A 21,355-nucleotide genomic window follows, 5' to 3' on the forward strand; every position below is an offset into this window, starting at 1 on the left:
TCACATGGAATTTGGGCATTAATAAAAGCATTCTACCTTGATGCAACCATATGCCTAAAATCCCATTTACAAGACAAAATCTGGGACTCAAGTAAAATTCCAAGTCCTCTATTCCATACTTAAAATCCCAATATGAGTTGTATATGGTATGAGCTAAGTGGGGACCAGATAAAATGACAATCCTACAGTACCAATTTTTAAAGTTTGTATGTATGTAAAATGTGATGAGTATTAACATTTTAAATAATGTTTCTTTAATGAGCAGTGGAAGCACTTTTTCCTTGTAAGATCTCAATTATTAAGAATTTAAAACTTACAAGCGTTTGGCAAGATTTAGCCTATTTTCTACTCAAAGATTATTAAATCTTCTAATTTGAGTCAATATTAAAACCATACAACCATTTATTGTAAAATACATTTACTGATGATAAGACATGTAATTTACTCCCGATACTTGATGTTACAAACTTTAGGGTCTTTGAGATATGCAGGATCCTTGTATGTAACTGGCATAAACCCTGTAAAAAAGAATGAAAGTTCTTCACAAAAGATAACGAGCAAAAACTTTCGATTAGCCCAATTCAGTTTTTCAGATGCTCTTACCCATTATTTGAGCTCTCTTAATTGCTTTTGTGATTTCTTTCTGTTTCTTCCCACAAAGACCTATGAAAGAAATGCTTTCATATTCATAAAAAAATGTCAGCACTCAAAACGCACAACAACTATCTTAAGGAAAGGCTAAAAAACCTGTAAACAGCAAGGTAGTAAATATTTTAGGCTCTGTGGGCCATACAGTGTCCTAATTTAGTCTGATGTAGCTCACAAAGTGGCTATAGACACTACGTAAAGTAAGCTATTTACAAAAACCAGTGGTAGATCCAACTTGGCCTAGAGGCAATTGGCCCCAGGTTTAAATAAATAGGAATGATTATAGTATACTCCAAAACATCAATGCAATTTTCTTAAGCCCTCATTTTTTTTTTTTTTTTTTTTTTTACATGTCCGCCTGTAGTTAGCTCTGAGCATAAGAAGACATGTAAAATAATAGCCCTTTTGGACTACAAAGAGGCTTTCTCAAAGTACTGTCATATCTGGTCTAATAGTGATTTATAGCACAATCTGAATATCTGCCATTTTTCTTAAATAACAAGTAGATTTATCTAATTTTTATAAGTTGGTATAATAGAAAACAAAATACCTGTTATGTGCCTTCCATAAATGCATCCAGTAAATGGAGATATAAACTGGGACAAAAGCTGTTTTGAGTTTTATTTGGAGGAGAAAAAAAATTTATATCAATACATTTGTTCAACCTTGATTGTGTAAATTAAAAAATGTATATATCACTGTCAAGTTATGTAAAGGCTTAATTTCAGGCAAAATTCATTAAATAAAAATACTATGTCCATTCTATTAATAGATCATCTTTTTAAATGAAAAAGCTAATTACCAAAGTTAACATCTCTTATCCAGTGTGTCAAAAAAAGTCTATACAACAGCTTAATGAGCACTTGTTTTCAGTGCTAAAGCTGTTTCCCTGACCTCCACAGATACTTTCCTAAAATACTATGCTTAGCATTAAACATTTCATCTATCATGACAGGCTATCACATTATTCTATCAGACTACAATGAGGTCTTCAACAGGTACATCAAGCTACTTGCCATAATTTTGCGTTTTATTAATTTAAATTCTTCTTCAGTACTTTTCAGGTAGCAGGCACTGCGCTGGCACCATGCATAATCCTCCTGACGTGCTTTAAATTTAATGGTTTTGCTCCTAAGGCAGCTATCACTTTATGCTACTGTCAGGATACTTAACTCCAGAACCATTCTTGCCCCTCATTTGCCACTTTTAATTTGCTGAGCCCTGGACAAGAAATAAAAATACCTTTGAAGCGGTGATATTGGTAGTGTATCAGTACAGAGATCAACTTCAGCAGAGGGGCTTTTTCCAAATTGTTAACTCTACCAACTAAGAATCCCTGCATAGTGAGCTACTGGTAAGACCTTTAAGGCAGGGGGGGAAAAAAAGGAAGAAAACACTGAGCTGAAATAATAGATGAGGGAGAGCCAAAGGGCTCTCATTTTAATAAAAGGGATGCCTTGTACATAGAAAACCAGATTTGAAATTATGAAGTTACTACAACAGGTGCCTCTACACAAAGCCTGTTATAAAACTGACTTGATTCTCTTTAGTTATGACTAACAAGGGAGCAAAAATCCTAAAATCAAGTATCATAGTGAAGTAAAACCATATCTCACCTGTACATTCTTATAATCTACACGTTTTCCACACAAAATACATTTTTTAAGAGGCTCCTTATAAGGATTTTCCATTGGAATGGGCTAAGATAAAGGAAAGAAAAAAATTTAATAGTTTAATGTGTTAATATTAAAATAGAATTAAATCTTAAGGTTACCACATTTGAATCTATCCAAAGGATTAGTTGTACCTTTCTTAATATGAAAAAGAATAAATGACAGCTTGGCTTGTAGAAGAAAAATCAAGGTTTCTAAAAAAGAGTCACCATTTTGGGGCGCCTGGGTGGCGCAGTCGGTTAAGCGTCCGACTTCAGCCAGGTCACGATCTCGCGGTCCGGGAGTTCGAGCCCCGCGTCAGGCTCTGGGCTGATGGCTCAGAGCCTGGAGCCTGTTTCTGATTCTGTGTCTCCCTCTCTCTCTGCCCCTCCCCCGTTCATGCTCTGTCTCTCTCTCTCTGTCCCAAAAATAAATAAACGTTGAAAAAAAAAAAAAATTAAAAAAAAAAAAAAGAGTCACCATTTTAAGGATTTCAGTGTGTTTATAAATGTTTTGTATGCGTACTTTGGTTTGGCTGAGGAGGAATTAAATCATGGAGGAGGATTCTGGGATAGAATACAATCTCTGTTTATGGGAGGATACCTTTCATGGCCCCAAACTGCTTTATATCTCAACCTTTTTGGTTTTTCTGTCCTCACTACTACCTCTAATGCTTCTGTCACAATGCCTCCCATCTATAATCAGTACAGGCATGTCTCCAATCAAGATATTCTTATCTAGAAATGGCTTTGAAGACCTTAACCCCCTGTAGTTGTATGCAAAATTTCAAGTGAATGAAATTGTGAGCTTTTTTCTGAGAGCCCATATTTTATTAGCATCTCAGGGGAATTTATGACCTATAAAACAGCTCTAGTAATGTCCTTTACTCTCTTGAACTGTGGTGTGCATTAAATGACCAAGAAGGATGCTCAAGGGACTAGAATTCTGTTTTCCAACCCTTCAGACTCTTAATCCAATTTATATGCAGCTCACATGTAATGATTACATTCCTTCTCTACACTGTGTTAAAATGTTTTGTATGGTTTGATTAGTGTCAAATCATCTTTGCATATAGCAGGAAAAGCTATACTGGCCAAGCCCAAAGCTAGCACTTGAAACCCATAAAAATACATCTACAGGCTAAAAGAAACTGTATTGAACATCCTGGTTGTCAAACTTTAATTTTGATCACTCACTCACTAAAACACCAAACCCACTCCCCCCCAAACTCCCCCAGTAATGAATGGCACAAAGAACTGAATCTGAAATGGGGAAGAGACTTTGTCCAATTCCTCTGTTGGATATTCTGCAATTATTGCACACACCAAAACTACCTTCTTTAATTTCTAAAGCACATATCTTTAAATTTAAGATCTAGGAAGAAAAGTATGGTCTTACACAATTGATGCTTCTTGGTAGATCTTTAGAAATTCTCTTACTTCAAAGCTCTCTTAAGTGCTGATTCACCAATGAATTATAATTTTCAAACTTTGATTATTTTCTTAATTGTTTTGTCGTCCAGCTGAACTTTATTCAAATAGCTAAAATGTAAGAATTTGCTCATATTTGCAAATGCCTTAAAGGGAAGAAAAAAAGCCTTACCAGGTCCTCATTGCTGGCTACCTGCGTATATTGTGAACAGCTTCTCCACAGCACTGCAATTAAACAAACAGAAACAAACCAATTCTTTTTGTTAGCTCTGTAACTAAAGAAATATTTTTGTTTTATGGAAGCAAGATGAACCAAGGGATACAATATAAAAGAAAGGTTTGGGGGCACCTGGATGGCTCAGTCAGTTAATCCGATTTCAGCTCAGGTCATGATCTCCCAGTTCATGGGTTTGAGCCCCAGGCTGGGCTCTGTGCTGACAGCTCAGAGCCCGGAGCAGATTTCTGATACTGTGTCTCCCTCTCTCTCTGCCCCTCCCCCACTCACACTCTTCCTCTTTCTCTCTTTCTAAAATAAACATTTAAAATTTTTATTGAACAAAGAGGTTTTGGGGCACCTGGGTGGCTCAGTTGAGCGTCGGACTTGGGCTCAGGTCAGGATCTCGCAGTCGGACTTGGGCTCAGGTCAGGACCTCGCAGTTCGTAAGGAGCCCCCGTGTGGGGTTCTGTGCTGACAGCTCAGAGCCTGGAGCAGATTCTGTCTCCCTCTCTCTGCCCTTTCCCCACTCATGCTCTCTCTCAAAAATGAATAAACGTTAAAAAAGATTTTTTTTAAGAGGTTTTATATTTACAAACAACGACAGGATAAAAACCTTTAGAAGTGAGGCAGAGTAAGATTTATGATGAATGTGCTTTCCAAGGCTTTGGGGAAAAGGCATATATTTCCCTACCCCTACAACCTCTCACCTGCTCTCTTCCTGAAGTTTATTTTCCCTTCACTCAACGGTTAGAGGCAGATTTCGATGGAAATGCCGGGAAAGCAACAGAAAGGCATTGTTATACCATAGGGAAAATGTAGTAACAGACCCCCTAAAGAAAGTATTGACAGAAAAGATAACGTGCAGAAACGATAGATTCGAGAGCCCATGTCACAATTTCGCCCTGATCTGGAACGTTAGACATCCCCTATAATCTGCTGCTGGGTGACTCTGGAAATGTACTTTCCTAACCAACTCTACACAGAGCTCCCAAGCAAGTACTCTGAGAATCAGGAGATCACTCTCTTCGTGTGGTTAAAAAAGTGTACTCGACGACAATCACGCACCCTTCTGCCTTAAAACACTAGTCACGGGCCATTACAGATTCCCACGTATCCTGGAGAAGCTCTTAATCGCCTAGAAACCGGCGTTGTTTGGCTAACAGTGACCACTCCACCAACCTAATTAGGGCCAATGCAACGGCTGCAATGCCACAAAAGAGCATAGGTTATGGAAACTTTACCCGCGTGAGTCTTAGGATCTCTGAGGCAGAGAGCTGGCTTTATGAAGTACGCCAACTTTTTCCTCCCTAGATCACTGCAAACAGCAACCAGCGCCGCCATGGATCCTCGCTCCTCCTCTTCCTTATCCTCTTTCCAAATAGTCCTGACGAGTCGCCTCCGGGGTTCCTCCCTTGGTGGCCCGAAAACTCGATTCAAAGGTTCCGCTGACGAACCGAAGTCGGTAAGGTTTTCAATGCGCCTGCGCAGCACCTTTTCGTTCACCCCTTCACAGGCACAAGCCTGGGACACCTATGATTGGACAAGAAGAAGGCGGGCCCCTCTGCTCGGGCCTCCGCTTCCGGTTTGAGTGCCGCCCCCCCCCCCCCCCCCCCCCGCCTCCCGGCAATTGATTTGCGATATTACCCTAAGGTGGATGGACAGGCGAGCGCGGTTTCCCGTCAGTTGCTACCCTCGCCCAGTGCTCCACTCCCTCTTCCACGGGGGTTTGGCAGCTGGGTCACGCGAGACGAAGTTCGGGCAGGGTCCTCGGCCCCTGCCATGAATGAAGGTGGTTCCCGCATCCGCCGGCGGGTTGCTGTCCGCAAAAGGAACCGGCCTAGCTTAGAGAGCATTTTTGCCTCCCCCACGGCCGCCGATCTCCAGCCAGGCGATGAGGAGGAGGAGGACGAGGAGGAGATGATGGCTGGAAGTCGGCGGAAGAAAACCGCGGAGGTGCAGCCCGTCGAGGTACAACCGCCTCAGCTCTCAAATTCCCCCAAGGTCCTGGTCTCATTGTCCACTTTTGGAGCGATGATGTAAACCCAGGTCTCCTAGCGTGCATGCCCACTGAAAGAACCCTGGGAGACCAGCTGTAGAAGTGATGGAATTTGAAACTTAAAAATTTCGGCAGTTCCCTTCTTAGATGCAAACAATTGACCAATTATCTACTAGCCTTCATTTGCTTACTTCGTCTTTGTTATCGCTGTTAGTCCTCACTTGTGAGGTATTATTGCTTTGCTATCCTCATTTTTTTATAGGTATGAAAGTCACACTTGCAGCAAATAAGTGGCATGACTGAGATGCAAATCTAGATTTCCAGGTTACTGCTGTTCCTACTGTGCTAATAGAATCTGCCATTTATTTTTTTTTTAATTTTTTTTCAACGTTTTTTATTTATTTTCAGGACAGAGAGAGACAGAGCATGAACGGGGGAGGGGCAGAGAGAGAGGGAGACACAGAATCAGAAACAGGCTCCAGGCTCTGAGCCATCAGCCCAGAGCCCGACGCGGGGCTCGAACTCACGGACCGCGAGATCGTGACCTGGCTGAAGTCAGACGCTTAACCGACTGCGCCACCCAGTCATTTAATTGCACACTCATTATGTGCGGGGTATTTTGTTAAGCTTAAGCTATTTGCATTATCTTGGTTTTACAACATTAATCAGGCCCTGAGAAGTTAAGAAACACTTATTTTTTCTTAATGTTAATTAATTTATTTTTTTGAGAGAACATGAGCAGGGGAGGGGCAGAGAGAGAGTGGGACACAGGATCTGAAGTGAGTTCTTTGCTGACAGCAGGGAGCCTGATGTGGGGGATTGGGGAGTCAAACCCACAAACCCCTGAGCTGAGCGGAAGTCAGACACTCAACTGACTGAGCCAGTCAGGCGCCCAAGAAACTGGGTTTCTGACTTCAGGTCTTGCTTTTTTTTTTTTTTTTTTTTTTTTTTGACATTCATTTTTGAAAGACAGAGAGTGAGTGGGGGAGGGGCAGAGAGAGAAAGAGAGAGAGAGAGAGAGAGAGAGAGAGAGAATCTGAAGAAGGCTCCAGCTCTGGGCCGTCAGCACAGAGCTCCACATGGGGCTCGAACTCACTGATGATGAGATCATGACCTGAGCTGAAGTCGGTAGCTTAACCGACTGAGCCACCCAGGTGCCCCTTCTGATCTTGTTTTCTTAATCACTTCACTGTACTGCTACCTCTAAATTTACATCTCCTCTGTTTAGTAGATCATCCCAAGTCCGTATGCAGACCCTTCCTTTCAATTCCAAATTCCTAGGAACAGAATTTCCTTGGAATGTCCAGTGAAACAAGCATGGTTCTGTTACAAGCTGGTCTTAGATTGGAGTATGGGAGGGGAAAAGATAGTGCAGTTACCAGAAACTTCTAGTGAGATGACATTTCAAGGGATGTCGGTTGGTCTTGCTACCTTTTTAGGATTACCTTTAAGGATTTAGCACTGACTAAATCAGGATCCCTGTATCACCATACACTAGGAGTGCAGTTTAGGCAAATCACTTACACACTCTGGGCTTCCATTTCTTCATCTGTAAAATGGAGACGATGATATCCATTTCATAGGGTGATTTACATTAAGGTCTATGATCCATATAATTATACCTTGGTATAGCCTGAGACTGAAACTTTTATTTATAGTGAAGCTAGAATTGACCATAAATCTTTTCATTTTCTTTCCAGAATAATGACAGTGAAGAGGACATGTTTGGTGACTATGATAGCTTTGCTGAAAACTCTTTTTTAGCTCACGTTGATGACCTGGAACAATGTATGCAGCTTCCTGAACATAGGAAACATGCCTCAGACCTTGCCACTGACGATCTTTGTTCAGAAAGCGACAAACACAACAAACTCAGCATTACTACCATAGACAACTTTACTGAATTAAAAATGGATGAGCACACAAAGAACCAGAGTAGGCAGGAAGATGTCTGTATTGAACCTGAACCTGATCTTTTGTATGATATACCTTCCTCCCAGGTTTTATACTTTGAAAATTTGCATAATTCTTCAAATGATTTGGGCGATCAGTCTACCAAAGAGAGGGATTGCAACTCCTCCTTCCACAAGACTGTGAATGAGGAATTACCCCAGAATAGCATAGAACAACACCAGCAAACTGATGATTCCTCTTCTAAAGTCAGAACTAGCTCAGAGGAGAATAGAAGAAAAAGCCTTAAAGAACATCTAAAAAGTGCCATGACTGGAAATGCCAAGGCCCAAACACCAATATTTTCTAGGACTAAACAACTCAAAGAGACTCTCCTATCTGAGGAGATTAATGTTGCCAAGAAAACAATTGAGTCATCATCAGATGACCTTGGTCCTTTTTATTCATTACCCAGCAAAGTGAGAGACCTTTATGTTCAGTTCAAGGGAATTGGAAAATTATATGGTAATGCTTTTTGCTGAAATGAAAAAACGTTTACCATAATTACCATAATACTTGTGCAAATCAATAGAAAGCAGATGCTCCCATGGTCACATATCTCATCTTAAGATGAATCAAAATATCAGTTCTCTCAAGCCTTCCATTCCTATCCTGCTGCTACTGAACCTCTTCCCTTCATGGTCACACTTCTCAAATCTGTTACCTTTGCTGTCTTCCTTTCCTCACCTCACAATTCTCAGCCCACTCCAACCCTGGGTTCTGTGCTCTCACTTGAGATAGGACTAGGGTGTCTAAATCCGATACTTTTAGTTCTTTCTAACTTCTTAGTAGCTTACCAGACACAATTAACCAGACCCTTGAAACACGGACTTCTTGACTTCTTGACATTCCACTCCTGTTTTTATCTCTGATCGTCTAGTTGCTTCTCAGTTTTCTTAGCTGGTGTTTCCTTGGCTGGCTCTGTCTTCTCTACCAAAACTTGAAATTCCTTTTACTACTCATGTCTTGAGTGACAGCATCAATATTAGTAATACCACTGATTAAAACTAAACATCTCTGAAGACAGCTGAAGTTAAGAGTTAAGTGCAAAGAGATAGTATCAATAACAATAAATGTTGTAATGTTTTTCAAAAATCCTGGGTCTTTGCATGTATTTCAGATATGTGCCATTTTAGACAAAGAAGGGACGGTTGCTGCCATCCTCAAAAGATGAGCCTATCAACCCATCACTTCATAAGTGTTTCTGAAACTCCTGTGTTAGTACCTTACGAACCATATGAAAACACGGTTCTCATCTCAGGGAGAAGACAATCAGGTGGAGAAAGGACACAAAGTCTAATGTAAAACTAAAAGAGTCTAATTCTAAATTGTGAGGTTTGCAGTTAAAGAGCTAAAGGTGTGTATTGCCCTTGAAGCAGGCGTTCACTTTCTTCCCTCTGCTTTTCTCCTAGCTCCTTGTTCTTTGTTTAATCCGCATCTTCTGTCAGAGCAAGTTCTCTGAGGACAGGGCTATCTCTGACTCCTCTTTTTCTTAATTAACTACCGCTGTGCCTGGTAGGCTCCTGTTGGTTCTCAACTGCTGGGGCTTGTCAGCCTAGTTGTGAATTCTGATCCTGTCACTTAAACACAAGTTTTGCACTCTGAGCCTTAGTTCCTGGTCTATTAAAAAGTAAGTAACAATCGTGGTTGTTTTGCAAGCTATGTTCTGCGTCAAGGACATGCGAAATGAGACTTGGGTAATGACTGTCAATCGTTATGTTCGTAGCTTCTAAGTAAGAACTTGAGTAAATAACAAGTTTTTAAAGCTCTTTTTGCTAATCAATCTGGTTCGATGACATGACCAATTTAAAGCATAAATATGTGTGTCACTTCTCATTGGGCTAAAGTAGTGGTTTTGAAAGTGTAATTGTTGGACAGCAGCAGCAGCAGCACCTGGAAACTCATTGAAATAAGTATTCTCAAGCTCCACTCTAGACCTACTGAATCAACCTCTGGGGGTGTGACCTGGCAATTGGCTTTAACAAGCCCTCCAGTGGATCCTGGTGTGCCAGAAGTTAGAACCTCTGAGCTTGAGAACCTCAACCTTACACTGTTCTTATTTTTTTGCCTTTTTATCATAGAATTGCATGCTTAATGGGTTTTCCATAAATGTTGAGAACTAAGTTAATCATTTTTTAATGGGTGAAGATAAGTGATATTGGTAAGTATTTGTTATTTTGGTCATTTTATACTTTAAAAAAATCTGAGTTGTATGAAATGCGGATGTGGTCAAGTTGTATTTTTGTACAGATACCTGCCGTTTCATATATAATGGGTAATACCAGCCTGAAATATTTTTAATATGTAAGTATTAAATATTAAACATACGTATTTAAGTATTTTTGAAATATTTTTATTCTTAAATGTTTATTTATTTATTTTGAGGGGGAGAAGGGAGGGAGGAAGGGGAGAAGGGAGGGATAGACAGGAAAAGGGAGACAGAATCCCAAGCAGGCTCCATGCTGTTGGCACAGACATGGGGCTTGAACTCATGAACCGTGAGATCATGACCTGACCCAAAATCAAGAGTCAGACATTTAACTGACTGAGCCACCCATGTCCCCCTTTTGAAATATTTGTAAAGTGAAAAGAAGTCATTTGCAAATATTTGGGAATCACCAAAATGTAAGAAGTTAGTCATTTGGCTGTTATTCAGATGTAACTTTTTAAAGCTTTGCAATATATCCTATTAGTAGTCACCTTTTTTTATTTAACTTTTTTTGGAAAATGTAATACATTCAAGTACAACTTTTCTATGTATATATTTTTTTCTAATAATCTGTACATAATTGGTTAGTTACAGTATAACACACATTTATAATCTTTCATTATATATTGAGCATGTATAAATCAGTCTACCACCTGCTTTCAGGCTGTAAAGAATATCATATGATTGCAATAATTTATCCAACCTTTACCCTTTGATGGCTCTTTGTTTTATATAAGTAATGCTATGATGAACATCTTGCACATAATCTTGTTTTTATTTCTATAGGTGTAGAGACCTAGAAGCAATACTACTAGACCAAAGACAGTGTGTAGGGTTGTTGTTGTTGTTTTTTTAATTAATTTATTTATTTTGGAGAGGGGAGGGACAGAGAGAGGGAGAGAGAGTATCCCAAGAAGGCTCTATACTATCAGCACAGAGCCTGATGCAGGGCTTGATCCTACGAACCGTGAGATCATGACCTGAGCCAAAATCAAGAGTTGGACACTTGACTGAGCCCCCCAGGCACCCCTACAAAGATTATAGTATTTTATGCTCTCATCAGCCACACATAAGAATGTCTCCTTGTCCCCAGTCAGCTCCAGAATTTCTATATGTGGGACTATTTGTTTTTAGTAGTTACTTGTATTTTATTTTGCCAACCGAGTAGGTAACAGTTGAGCATCTTTTCACGTATGTATTAGCCATTCATATTTCTTCCTGCTGTGAAATGTCTTATCATATCCTTTGCCCATTTTCCTAGTGATAAAGTACTGATGCATATTTTGAAGACTTTTGATGGTCCACATTGTCAGATTATCCTTGAGAGTAGTTACTCTAGTTTTCAAAACTCTAGTTTTGTTTTGGATCTGATTTGGTCCTTTTAGTGAATTCCACCTTGCTACATTGTGGAATTCCTAGATGTGCCGGTTAAGAATCCTAGTCCTGTGGTTTCAATATTCTTACAGCTCAAAATGGTATTCAGGCCAGAGTTCAGCTCCCCATAATAGCCGGTTGAATAGTCTTTCTAACTATGTATAAAACATCATGGGTTTTTTTTCCCCCTCCGTCCCCTGTTTCTCTCTAGGATGTTGTGTGGGTAGATGAGAAAGGGAAGCTTACACAATCTCCTTGCAGAGCATAAGAGCAAAGCATTAGAATTCACACAGATCTTTGTACTGTCCTTTAGCTCCTCTGATGGCTCAGGTGATACCCGAGATCACTACCTGCTCTGTTAGAATCTTACACCTAAGTGTGCAGCTGGCGAATAGGTGGCCTAGTCACCCACTTCTTTGCCCAGGCCTGAATTAGAATTAGACTCTCACTGGCTTGCCCATCGAGGACTAGGGATGTTTGACATTTAACAAGTATGTATAATTACACTTACTATTATGAGGAGATTGATACACAGAATGGAATTTGGTTTTTCCTTCTTAGAAAACTTTCTTAAGACTGAATTGTAGAAGGGGAAAGGAATGCTTTCTTTTTTTTTTTTTAATTCTGTAGAATGGCAACATACTTGCTTAACACTGAATTCTGTGCAAGAAAGAAAAAACTTAATATATTCCTTGCCAACGAGTGGTGGGAAAACCCTTGTGGCTGAGATTTTAATGCTGCAAGAACTGCTTTGCCGGCGGAGAGATGTTCTAATGATCCTACCATATGTGGCAATTGTCCAAGAAAAGGTGCGATTTTTTTTTTTTAATTTTTTTTTTCAACGTTTTTATTTATTTTTGGGACAGAGAGAGACAGAGCATGAACGGGGGAGGGGTAGAGAGAGAGGGAGACACAGAATCGGAAACAGTCTCCAGGCTCCGAGCCATCAGCCCAGAGCCTGACGCGGGGCTCGAACTCACGGACCGACCGCGAGATCGTGACCTGGCTGAAGTCGAACGCTTAACCGACTACGCCACCCAGGCGCCCCGATTTTTTTTTTAACAAGCAGTATTTGTTAACATTTTCATACTAAGATAGAAAAGGTACCATAAATGTAACAACTATTTTTTTAAAGTTTATTTATTTATTTTTGAGAGAGAGAGGGAGAGGGAGAGGGAGAACAGACAGGTGAGGGGCAGAGAGAGAGAGAAAGAGGGAGACACAGAATCCTAAGCAGGCTCCAGGCTCCAAGCTGTCAGCACAGAGCCCAATGCAGGGCTTGAACTCACAAACCATGAGATCATGGCCTGAGCTGAAGTTGGACACTTAACCAACTGAGCCACCCAGGCATTCCTGTAACAACTTTTTATTGACTAAGAAGAGGTACTTCTATTAATGATGGAGAATTAATATTTTTGGGATGTGCAAAGCAGTATGTAGAACCTACCAAAAGTCTTTTCTAATACTAATTGCCTCTTAAAAGAAGAATTTTATTTTTTTTCTAAACTGGTGGATTAAATTCCATTTTAAAAATTCCGTTGAGGGGCTCCTGGGTGGCTCAGTCGGTTAAGCGAATGACTTCAGCTCAGGTCATGATCTCACAGTTTGTGGGTTCGAGCCCCACATCGGGCTCAGTACTGACAGCTCAGAACCTGGAGCCTGCTTTGGATTCTGTGTCTCCCTCTCTCTCTGCCCCTCCCCATCTTGTGCTCTGTCTCTGTCTCTCAAAAATAAATAAATATTAAAAAAAATGTTTTTTATGTTATGTTGTTTACGTTATGTTTTTTACGCTATTTAGCCTGCCTCTTCAAGCAGAAAGTAATCGATTATTTTATCAAAATAAGTGAGTTATGCTGATTTGTTTTTTACATCAAGAGGAAACATTTGAAATTTATTTTCACATTGATTATGTAATGTAAAAGTTGCATTCATTTTGCAAAGAGCCACACGTGAATTATGACATTTCTTAGATATATGTGTCTTATCTGTGTCTTTGTTCTCATTCATTGGTATTATGTACTATTTTAGATTTTTAAAAAATAGACATGAGCTCTTAATAATTGAGTTAATTATCTAATTTTTTGCTTATTTTAACTGATATTCTAGATTTCAGGTTTGTCAAGTTTTGGTATAGAACTGGGTTTCTTTGTTGAAGAATATGCTGGAAGCAAAGGAAAGTTTCCCCCAATTAAAAGAAGGGAAAAAAAATCTCTCTATATTGCCACTATTGAAAAAGGACATAGTCTGGTGAACTCCTTGATTGAAACTGGAAGGATTGGCAGTCTGGGTCTGGTTGTTGTAGATGAGGTTAGTAACTGCTTTTATAGTTTATCATTTTATTAATAATTCTTGAATAATTATATTTTATTACTAATTAATTAATATCAACATGTATTATTATGTGGGTCCACTTAGTACCTCTATGAGGATAAGTAATTTATTTTAATATGTAGACAATACAGATGAATACATTTCACGCTTAGTAATCTTAAATTCGGCTTTATGTTAAGTGTTTTTTGAAGAGTGAATATATATGTATGTGTATATTCAATTTTATAATGATGCTTATCAATTTCCAGGTGTGTCAGGATGTTGCCCCCAAGCCTCATTAACATAAAATATCAGTGGTACAATGCATGTGTACTCTAATTGCTATATTCCAAAATGCTTAAGAATTCTAAAGCAAAGATTACTTGATTTCATATAAATACATGCGTGTTCTATATAGGCATATGCAAATTTACTTTTCTCCCGTTTTTTTTTTAAATCTCAAAGTTACACATGATTGGTGAGGGAAGCCGTGGGGCTATACTGGAAATGACCCTAGCAAAAGTCCTCTACACTAGCAGTAAGTATTTTTTCAAATAGAATTGATTTATACTCAGGAAGCCTGTGAAAGACTTGTGTCATTAGTTAGATTACGTAACAGAATAAGATACTCAAGCATTCTGCATTAGCTTTTTACTTCTTTCCTTTTTTTTAAGTTTATCATTCTGCATTAGTTTTACTTCTTTCTTTTTTCTAAGTCTACTTATTTGGAAAGAAAGAGAGAGAGAGAGAGAGAGAATGAGAATGAGTGGGGAGGGGCAGAGAGACAGGGAGAGAGAGAATCCCAAGCAGGCTTCGTTCGCTCTGTCAGCAGGCCCAACGCAGGCCCGAACCCACGAACCGTGATATCATGACCTGAGTCGAAATCAAGAGTCAGATGCTCAACCAACTAAGCCACCCAGGCACCCCTTAGATTTTTTTACTTCTAAAGTAAACTTATAAACTTTTGTTGGAGGAAACGGTATATGAGTAGAGCTGTGAATGTGAAGGAAATTAACGTTTGAGGACATCTTGTTCCACTTACTAGTTGTGTGTACTTAGTCGTGTGACTCAACCTATTTCTTCATCTGTAAAATGGGGATAATGGTTCCACCCTGATGGGATCGTTGTGAAGATTATATGAGTTAACCAGGCAAAGCATTCAACAATTACCTAGCACATAGCACCCGATAAACGTTTGTTGTTGCCACCACCATCAGTATCCTCATCATCAGACCAGTGAATGTAAGTAGTCACTTGAAGGAGCTATTTGCAACATCAAATAGTCTTTCAATGTATATGAAATATTTATTCTAAATGTCTTCTTTCCTATTCATAGATGTGCTGTTGCAATGACTTATTAAATTATATTATATATAAATTCCATATATTAACAAGAGCTAATATATGGAAAAGTGATTAATTATAAAGGTCAAATATTAAGAATTATTTTACAATTTTTGATAGCAATATTATTTAGGCAGGTTGCAGCACTTTATAATCATTCGTTAAAAACAATTACTGAGTTCCTACTTTGTGCCAGACACTATTTTAAATGCTAAGGCTCTAGCAGTGAATAACACAGAGTCCCAGCCTTCACTGAACCTGTTTTAGTGAAAGTGAGCAGACAGTCAACGGATAAAGAAAACATATGGTGTATCAGATGGTGACAAATTCCATGGAAAAATATAAAGCAGAGGAAGAGAGACAAATCGTCACCTGCTTGTCAACTCCAGTGCATACTGACTGTCCTTGTCTTATTTTTCTTCAGCATTTGGTTGTTTATCATTCCTTTTTCTTTTAGGTGCTGAAACATTCTCTCTTGATTTCCCTACTGTCTGTCTGTATAGGGGGTCATGTGTTACCACACGGCTGAGGACAGACTCTGGAGCTGGAATAAAATCCTGACTCACTTTTAACAACACATGTGGCCTTGAGCAAGTTATGTTAACTGTGCCTCTGTTTCCTTATGCACCAAAAATAATTGATAATGGGATGGGTGAAATAAGTGAAGGTACAAACTTTACAGTTATAAACAAGTCATGAGGTTGAAAAGTACAGCATAGGCAAGATAGTCCATGATAATGACAGATGGTAGCTACACTTATCGTGGAGAACATTGTGTAATGTACTGAATTGTCGATCACTGTGTTATACACCTGAGACTAATATAACACTGTATGTCAGCTATATTTCAATGATAAAAAAATTTTTAAAAATGGGTGATAGTCATAAAACCTGCCTGACGGAGTTGCTTTCCTATGGCAAGCAGCCATTTTATACTGCCCAGGACATGCAGCCACATGAGTTTCACTCCACCTTTATTTAAAAAAAAAAAATAATTGTCAACCTGATAGCAAGATCCCATAAAGAGCTTTATATGACAAGAGTTCAGGACCTACTCAGCCCCACATCCTACGTTATTCATCTGCCTGTAGCCATACCTGTGGACCATGTCATAACTCTTCCTAACAATGGTCCAGATTGTCAGCAACAAGCATATTTATACTCATTATTGTTGTTTAGAAGTTCTTGATAAAGATCTGACTTTTTGACAAGTGTGAGATTCTGTAAAATTCCAAATAGTAGCTGTCAAGATACCTGAAAGTTTTCAGTCTTTGACTGCCAGAATAATACTCTGGTAATATCTTCATATTTTTCTTACTTCCTTCCCTCCCTCCTTTCCCAGATCACTCAGGAAGAATACAGAACTCAAAGAGGTTGCTAAGGGCACGTGGGTGGCTCAGCCAGTTAAGCATCTGACTCTTGACTTTGGCTCAGGTCATGATCTCTTGGTTCATGAGTTCAAGCTTCACATCGGGCTCTGCTGTGACAGTGCAGAACCTTCTTGGGATTCTGTCTCCCTCTCTCTCTGGCCCCTCCCCAGCGCACTCTCTCTCTCTCTCTCTCAAAGTAAATAAAAATAAACTTTAAAAATAAAATAAAAATTTTAAAAGGTTGCTGAAATTACTATTTTGATACACTAAATAACACATTTTCCTCAATCCTTTGGATTTTTTTTTAGAAACAACTCAGATTATTGGCATGAGTGCAACACTGAACAATGTTGAAGACCTTCAAGAATTCCTTCAAGCAGAATATTACACCAGTCAGTTTAGACCAGTATGTACCTAAGGTTTGCGCTGTATGGATTTGTTTTATATCATCTTACTCAGAGAGAAAAGTAGCTGGGGCGCCTGGGTGGCTCAGTCAGTTAAGCATATGACTTTGGCTCACATGATCTCACAATTTGTGAGTTCGAGCCCCGCTTTGGGTGAGCTGGATCCACACTCTCTCTCCTTCTCTCTCTCTCCCTCTCTCTCTCCATTTCTCCTCTCTTTGCACCTCATGGGATTCTCTCTGTCTCTCTCTCTGCCCCTCCCTCACTCATGCATGTGTGTGTGCCCTCTCCTTCTCTCTCACAGAAATTAATTAATTAATTAATTAATTAATCATTTAAAAAAAGAAAAGTGGCTAACATACCATATAAAAAATACCATAGAGTAGGTATACCATAGAAGGGGTATAATTCCAGTCACCACAGCTACATGCTAATAAGAGTTTGTGTATAAAGAACATAAACTCCATGGGGTCAGGATCTTAGCTTGGGTCACTTGCGTATCTGTAGCACCTCAACAATACTTGGCTTATGGGCCTTCAATGAAATTTATTGAATGAAATTTTCCAGATACATTCTATTTTTCTACTTCTTAAAAATTTTTTCATTTGGTCAGAATTTAGTCATTCATATTTTGAGTCATTGGCATATAAAAGCATTTAACTTAAAAGTTAAAATATTTTCATATATTTATGCATTGGTAGTTACAATGCTTTTTTAATAAGCTAAGACTTCATGTGGATTTAAATTTAAACTCCCTAATAACGGTATTCCCAAAATACTTAAAAAAGTAAATATATTTCTTAATTATCTGAAAGTAGCTTATAGTGAACATCTGCTCTGTCTGCAGTACCCATGTGCATATTCAGTGTCTAAATAGCTTTTCAGAAAATAGTTATTGAGAATCGCCAAGGTTAATTTTAAAATTTGATGTTTTTACATTTGCATCAAAGAGGAGAATTTTCGAGACACTTGGCTGACCTTAATAGTCAAATTAGACACTCTTCTTTTAAAAATGCAATGAACTGTATTCACAAACATCTTTTGTCTACAAATACTTAAATTAAAGGGAATATGGTGGTATGTAGAATTAAAACTGATGACTGATGAGACAGAAAATTTTAGATCTTGAGGAATAACACAAATAACTCCTTAATAAAAGAGTGTGAACATTGACTTATTTATACTTCCTGTGACAAATAACAGAAGTGTCTGGTTTCCTTTTAGTGGCTATTCAATTCAGAAGTATTTCTTTAAGGGTATTAATCCCTATTTTGATTGAAAGGGAAAAGAGTCTCAAAGAAATGGTAAAGAAAAAACTTTTAAATTGAAGCATGTTTTGCATACCTTAGAAAAGCGACAGTTTTTCTGTAGCTGTCCTTTTTTACAACATACTTCACAAAATTTTAAACTTGGAAAGAGGAATTTATATGTGGTATTAATTGCAAATGTCTTTTTAATGCAAGGTTGAATTAAAAGAATATTTGAAAATAAATGATGCGATATATGAGGTTGACAGCAAAGCTGAGAATGGCATGACTTTTTCACGTCTACTGAATTATAAGGTAACATTTTAATATCCCTTGAATACGAGGTTCCCAAACTTTGTGCCTAGGTGCCCTGGGGCACCACTTAAGATTCACATGGGTGCCGTAGGATAGTTTAGATTTTTGAGAGAAACAGTGGATGCTTGACATCTGTTGGACACCATACAAACTACCACTTTGAGGTAGTTTCCAGTTTTAACATTAGATCACACTGTATTCCTTTCTATGATATATCTTAGTGAAGTTTTTTTTGTTTGTTTTTTGTAGTTACTGTAAACAAATACTGTGTGATAATCAACGTGGGACAGAAAAAAGAGTAGCCAGGTCCAATCTGATTCTAAGATTTGGAAGACTATGGGGTGCTCAGTTGTGCGCACATCCTGTTCGTTAGCTATTATGGTTAAAAATGAAATAACAGTATCTTTTTCACTCAACTGATGTGTATTATTTATTCAAATGGCTACGAAATTGTGAGGAAATACGTACTTCAGTTGTTTGCACCTAAATACCTAATAAACAAAACTGTTAGGTATTTCTTTTGGCCCTGGGGCTCCATGAACCAAGAAAATCTGGAGACCTCTCCCTTAAATGTTTATTCATTCAGTAACAAGCACAAAACAAGAAGAAACTTTTGTGGGCTATGTAGTTCAGATATTGTATATAAAATGTTAATGTCTACTATGTTAATGTTTTGTGACTTATGTAAAGTATATTAAAAAGAGAAGAAAGGGATTTTACAATAGTTTAGAATTCCATAAAGGTATATTCTAAATCTGTATCTTAGTTTTTAATAAAGTTGAAGGAAGTGAGATTTTTAAATAATTTTATATTTTTCTCCCTGTTGACTTTCTTATGTCTACTTGATGAATACATTTTTTATTTCTGAAAATATATCCTGTAATGTGATTGAATCTGTGTTTTTGAAAACTGTTAGTGAAAGGCATATCTTATCTATATGGTCCTTTGATCATTATTAGGCTCAATCTGTGTTTCTCTCTGTGGACTTTTTGTTTTGCTCCAGTGGAGCTGAACATGCAGTGGGGTTATTAAAATATTTACTATTTTCTTTTTTTTTTTTTAATTATTTTTTTTCAACGTTTATTTATTTTTGGGACAGAGAGAGACAGAGCATGAATGGGGGAGGGGCAGAGAGAGAGGGAGACACAGAATCGGAAACAGGCTCCAGGCTCTGAGCCATCAGCCCAGAGCCTGACGCGGGGCTCGAACTCACGGACCGCGAGATCGTGACCTGGCTGAAGTCGGACGCTTAACTGACTGCGCCACCCAGGCGCCCCAACATTTACTATTTTCATTTCTGTAATTTAAAACTAAATAGGCCTAACAAAGCCCTAATAACCTAAAAGTGGGACTTAACGTTTTAAAATTTAATCTGGGTCTCTTCTTTTCTTTTAAAGGATCAGATTTATTAAATGAGAACTTCAAAATTAAGGATGGTTTACTTACCTTTCAAAGCACACTGGTAAAATGACAGGTTTTCATGGTTGCTAACTACCTTGTTCCTGCATCTTGTTGTACAGTATTCTGATACTCTGAAAAAGATGGATCCTGATCATTTGGTAGCATTGGTGACAGAAGTTATTCCCAATTATTCCTGCTTAGTGTTTTGTCCCACTAAGAAGAACTGTGAAAACGTAGCAGAAATGATATGCAAATTTTTAAGCAAGTATGTTAATCTTTAAAAAATATTCTGTTTTATTTTATCGTGATTTACATGCTATATATTCTGTTTATTCAACAAGCACTGGTTATTTCTTGTAGAACATCATAACTACAGTCGATTTTAAAGGTCCTAACCTTGAAGAAAGTTTAACTGTGAGATTCATATATGTGAAATAGGCAAAGAAGAATTCTAAGGTTACATGGAAGAGAATGCTGACTGATATAATGGTTTTAGATCAATGATTCTCAACCTTGACTGCAAATGCATCCTCTCAAGGGCTTTTAAAAATCCCAGTGCCCAGGTTACATCCCAGAAAATCAGAATCTCTGCAGGTGGGGCCCAGGTATCAGGATTTTGTAAAACTTTCCAGGCAGGTTCAACCTGCAGCAAGTTCACCCACTGGCTATGGTAGTCAGAGGCCCAGCCACTAATCACTGTGGATATGGATCATATCTTCAACTTAACCTTCTCTTTAATTAAATACTGTTGCCTTAGTTTTCTTAGTAAACTTTACACTAAAGTAAATAAATTTGAATTTGAATTGAATTTCTTAAGTAATTAAGAAATTTATTAGCTTGTAACTTTATAGTATTTTAATATTGGCTCTTTTATACTCATAGCAATGGGTATAAAGTGACTTCAAGTATGAACAATTCAGTTTTTTTCTGTATCTTTGTCCCATGTGTAGTTTTATCGTATTTTTCAGACTTCTTTTTTGCCCCTTAGCCAGTGCTGTATCACCATTCATAGACAGTTATGGATTCTAATTCAGCCCTCACCTCCCCATCCAGTCCTACTGTCATGGATTGGTCTAATATAGTTAATTTACTGACCAGCACAATGATGTAGATGTTTAGGATAAAGTCAAGGAGTTTCCCATTTTGGTAACTAATAGTCTGCCTTTACAATGATGATGTTGATTATAAAAACCTAAAGAAATTAAATTATCATTGAGGTAGTCTCAGTAAATCATTTGTTTTCATAGAATAAGGGAATATAGCACCAGCTAAGCGATATGGAAATTTATTAGAGACTGACATTTCCTGGGAGACATGAGACTTACTAATTTTACCCTTGATTTATTTTGCTTTTGGTGATAATAGGTTTTTTGGGACATAAATGTTGGTGTTTAACACTGAAGCACTTAAAAATTTGGTTTTCTAGAATCCTTAGTTAATGAATTATAGTAGATACTTGATACTTTCTAAAAGAGATAGGACTTAACA

The 21,355-nt window shown here is 38.2% G+C and overlaps 2 protein-coding genes across 6 annotated transcripts in view; one reads left to right on the forward strand and one right to left on the reverse strand.

The window, feature by feature from the left end:
* Positions 1–384: 384 nt before the first annotated feature.
* MRPS18C (mitochondrial ribosomal protein S18C) lies at positions 385–5,465 on the reverse strand. The gene is made up of 6 exons (XM_047855011.1): positions 5,189–5,465; positions 3,903–3,955; positions 2,265–2,348; positions 1,199–1,256; positions 604–663; positions 385–518 (listed from the first exon to the last, which is right to left on the reverse strand). The coding sequence occupies exons 1-6, from the start codon at positions 5,286–5,288 to the stop codon at positions 442–444; spliced, it is 432 nt and encodes a 143-aa protein (XP_047710967.1). The 5' UTR covers positions 5,289–5,465; the 3' UTR covers positions 385–441.
* Positions 5,466–5,726: 261 nt separating this feature from the next.
* The window catches only part of HELQ (helicase, POLQ like), a 41,639-nt gene continuing 26,010 nt past the window's right edge, over positions 5,727–21,355 (forward strand). For 3 of the 5 annotated variants that reach the window (XR_007151429.1, XM_047855005.1, XM_047855003.1), the window contains exons 1-8: positions 5,727–5,915; positions 7,644–8,358; positions 12,107–12,285; positions 13,583–13,783; positions 14,252–14,324; positions 16,809–16,906; positions 18,368–18,466; positions 19,987–20,132. Coding sequence is in view for 4 of the 5 variants with exons in the window: in XM_047855005.1 (XP_047710961.1) it covers positions 5,727–5,915; positions 7,644–8,358; positions 12,107–12,285; positions 13,583–13,783; positions 14,252–14,324; positions 16,809–16,906; positions 18,368–18,466; positions 19,987–20,132 (1,700 nt within the window). In the remaining variant the exon portion in view is untranslated. Of the gene's footprint in view, positions 5,916–7,643; positions 8,359–9,013; positions 9,251–12,106; positions 12,286–13,582; positions 13,784–14,251; positions 14,325–16,808; positions 16,920–18,367; positions 18,467–19,986; positions 20,133–21,355 lie in introns of those variants that run through there. The other 2 variants (XM_047855006.1, XM_047855007.1) reach the window with 2 other exon arrangements.

The sequence above is a fragment of the Prionailurus viverrinus genome, chromosome B1 (assembly GCF_022837055.1).
Source record: "Prionailurus viverrinus isolate Anna chromosome B1, UM_Priviv_1.0, whole genome shotgun sequence".
Lineage (NCBI taxonomy): Eukaryota > Metazoa > Chordata > Mammalia > Carnivora > Felidae > Prionailurus > Prionailurus viverrinus.

Coding starts and splice junctions, on each gene's coding strand:
- MRPS18C (XM_047855011.1), bottom strand. CDS start 5,288: ATGGCGGCGCTGGTTGCTGTTTGCAGTGATCTAGGGAGGAAAAAGTTG. Junction 3,956..5,188: donor AGATCCTAAGACTCACGCGG/GTAAAGTTTCCA, acceptor GTTTAATTGCAG/TGCTGTGGAGAAGCTGTTCA. Junction 664..1,198: donor TTATGGAAGGCACATAACAG/GTATTTTGTTTT, acceptor TTTCTTTCATAG/GTCTTTGTGGGAAGAAACAG.